Source organism: Branchiostoma floridae, chromosome 10 (genome assembly GCF_000003815.2).
Source record: "Branchiostoma floridae strain S238N-H82 chromosome 10, Bfl_VNyyK, whole genome shotgun sequence".
Classification (NCBI taxonomy): domain Eukaryota; kingdom Metazoa; phylum Chordata; class Leptocardii; order Amphioxiformes; family Branchiostomatidae; genus Branchiostoma; species Branchiostoma floridae.
The window spans coordinates 10,275,755-10,279,011 of NC_049988.1; the positions used below are offsets into that span (position 1 = coordinate 10,275,755).

Here is a 3,257-nt window from a genome sequence, read left to right on the forward strand (position 1 = left end):
TTGTAGGAGGGTCAATCTAACATTACAGGGACATCGCGAACGTTGTGTTGCTTCATTAAAACCTAACGAGGGCTACTGAGAAGTAAATTTGCCCATAAAACAAGAGAACAACGGACATCGAAGAAGAATTGATGATCTAAAGAGCAGGGGTTATGGACTGAGATGGCCATCTCCGTACAGCAGCATCTCTCCTACTGTTTCTACATTAATAATGGCATTACTTTGCCCTTTATAGCAATTACAGTAGGCGTCATTCGTTGATATTTAGCTACCCAATAGGGCTTCAGCTCGGGAACAGAACAACTTTACAAAATGGCGTCAGCTAAATGATGTTTAAAACTATACTCGTGGCTTCCATACCATAATGTATTTGACAGCATACTGGGCTCTATTGAAATAATGTGGAATATTGTTGATTTATACACATAGATGTGTTTCAAAAATACAACGTCGCATGTTAGATATAACAGGTAAGGTTAATAAAAATGAGAACAAGTTAAAATGGTACTCTCTGATCAGCAAATTTGAGAAAAGCACACTGTTGGTACTGTTAAAAAGCTCAAGGAGTTATTCTAGTACAATCAAGTACTTTAGGCCATCTCTGGCCTTTCTGAAGATTTTAGACACAAGATAAGTATGTCAAGGTAAGCACACAGATGCGCATAAGATTCATGTTATTGAAAATAATATATGATACTTGGAGAAACATGATACGGCAATGTCAGGAGCATCACATGAAAGCAACATCTACTATGGGATGTAGACTTACGTAACGTCATCATATATGCATGCTGCACGCATTTATCAAACATACGATCGTTCTATATCAAATCACTGTGCCTTTCTGTCAGTATGTCTTGAGGCAACATCGATCATAATCGCAGGCTGGACCTTCAGTATATTGGACGGAGCCATAATAACACACGGAGACAGTTTGCAACGAGGACTGCGTTTGATCTTTCTCTGTATCGTTATGTTAAAACAAGAAGAATCCCGCGGGAGATGGAGGCAGTGAAAGGGGAATCGACGCTCCATTACCCAGAAAATTAAGACGGCGGCTTGTACACAAAATGGCGGGGCGATACAGTAAGGAATGCGCGTTGTCTCGAAAGACATGGATGATATTCAGTGCTGAAACCACAAGCAGCAGCAATAACAACGTTTGAAGGCCAATAATTTTAAGATTTTTTGAAAGAATATCTATACGACCCAGGAGTCATTTATAACATTTCAAATGTATTCTGAACCCAGCTTAGAGCTAACGTTACACAGTCTACATTAAAGTGGTTGAAGACCAGGAAGTCTTGTCTCTGCCAGGCCTTTGGCTTTCCAAGATGTTTTAGATGAAGAGTTTTTTTTATAAAGTTCGCGAATCTAATACATGTGTGAAAATAATACATTGTATATTGGAACCACGTGCCCTTGTAAAACACCATTTTGTATCGTTGAAGAGGTTCATCAGTCACGTATGTTTACAGATTCTAACAGTAACTTTATTAAAGGTAGAGAACGTACCTCCAAATTTTCGATGTCTACCAGTAGATCTAGACCATTCTCCGCGTCCAAGATGAACTGGTAGATATCGAAAATTTGGAGGTACGTTCTCTACCTTTAATAAACAGTCACTGTTAGAAGAAAAATTGATAGTAATCCTTTTGTATAATTTTTAGCTAATTTCTTTGTTCCCTTGCCGGCAATATGCGGGAATTCTTTCGTTTATCACCCTGTTATCTTAAGTTGCAACATGGCTTACATCATCCGACATTCTCAGTCGACTGATGATGTGTCAGTTCATAGATTGATGCACACCCATCGCTGTGCCAATTTATGAAGCTTATTTCAAGGTTGTAAAGCTTTTCCAATTACATCTTAAGCATCCGAACGTCAGACCTTCTATCCATGTATTCCCATGTGGCTATAACATCTGGTACCGCACGGAATGACATTTGACAAGGCGTCTGGTGTGCGTTAAGGCAAAGATGCAATGGCGTAAGCCAAATCATCAATAACGTATCTAAACCCTAAGTGCTATATTTATCATTCACGTACTTGTTCGTTATTATTAGTTAAACAAAGGCACCTTGATGCCTCGTTACCTCGTCGGCCTACGCGACATATGGTATTAAAATACAAATGACTACACAGGTAATTTGCCTGGTGACGTCATAGTTGCCGACGTTTTTTATTGGCCAATTAGAGTCCGGATGGGTGTGACGTCATTCGGCGAAAAGGATTCCAGTTAAGCCCCACAGTTTTGTGATCTTCTTGCTTATCTTGCTTTTGGAGTTGTTCCCGCATTGCGATAAACCAGCGAGAAACTACACGATGCTATCATTAGATCCTGGAAACGAAGCCTTCTATGGATTTGTGCCTGGTGCACTTACAAGGCATTGGTGCATGCGCTAGTCTGGTGTTCGTCCAAATACTTTTTGAGATGATTTGAAAGTATTTGACCTCATATTTGTTCACGGCCTATCCTATTTGTCCTGATGTTTGTAACATACTCTTAAACGTGAACTAGTCAAAAGTGCTTATATCTATATCGCGCAGTTATTGTCATAAGATATCAGCTGTGTTTTGTCTTTATTGGCCCAGTACTGATAGCTACACCGTAGCTCTTACCATGTATGGGATTCCCAACGGACCCATATTTCTAGAATCAATACTCCTGTGTTACTAACTTAAAATTGAGATTAATAATCACAAAACCTGGACAGTCAGGTATTTCTAATGATAATCTGTAATAATTACGTATTATCATATAGCCAGGGAACGTTGACCAATCAGAATACCCCATTCCATGTTGGTTATGACACCGTAACACATGGAAAATCATTAACAACCATGCATTAAATAGTTTCATTAACAACAGGTTGTTAATGACTTTTGAAAGTTTGAACCAATCAGAAGGACAGACACACAGGACTCTGACCAATCAGAATGAGAGATATGTCATCACTATTACAGCTATAAAGGTAGGCACAAAACTCACCTTCACCACTACTGGCTTGCTTGATTGGTTGGTGTAGTATCTCTCCACGTATCTGGAGGACAGCAGCCCACTGGAAAGAAAAATGAAAAAAAAAATTGTTCAACATCCATCCTAACATTTTTGTAAAAATACTTAATCAAATCAAATCAAATACTTTATTCAAAAGATGTGCCCAAAACGGGCTGAATTACGCAACAAATTCACACAAAGACTCAAATGTCTACTCACAACTGACTGACTCAGTCAAACTTTACACATTAAAGTC

At 38.9% G+C, this 3,257-nt stretch overlaps 1 protein-coding gene across 17 annotated transcripts in view; it reads right to left on the reverse strand.

Annotated features, from left to right (window-relative positions):
* LOC118424015 (disintegrin and metalloproteinase domain-containing protein 11-like) overlaps nucleotides 1-3,257 on the reverse strand; it is a 47,114-nt gene that overhangs the window by 32,466 nt on the left and 11,391 nt on the right. For all 17 annotated transcript variants that reach the window (XR_004832161.1, XM_035832417.1, XM_035832413.1 and 14 more), the window contains exon 5: nucleotides 2,993-3,062. Coding sequence is in view for 16 of the 17 variants with exons in the window: in XM_035832417.1 (XP_035688310.1) it covers nucleotides 2,993-3,062 (70 nt within the window). In the remaining variant the exon portion in view is untranslated. The remainder of the gene's footprint in view (nucleotides 1-2,992; nucleotides 3,063-3,257) is intronic.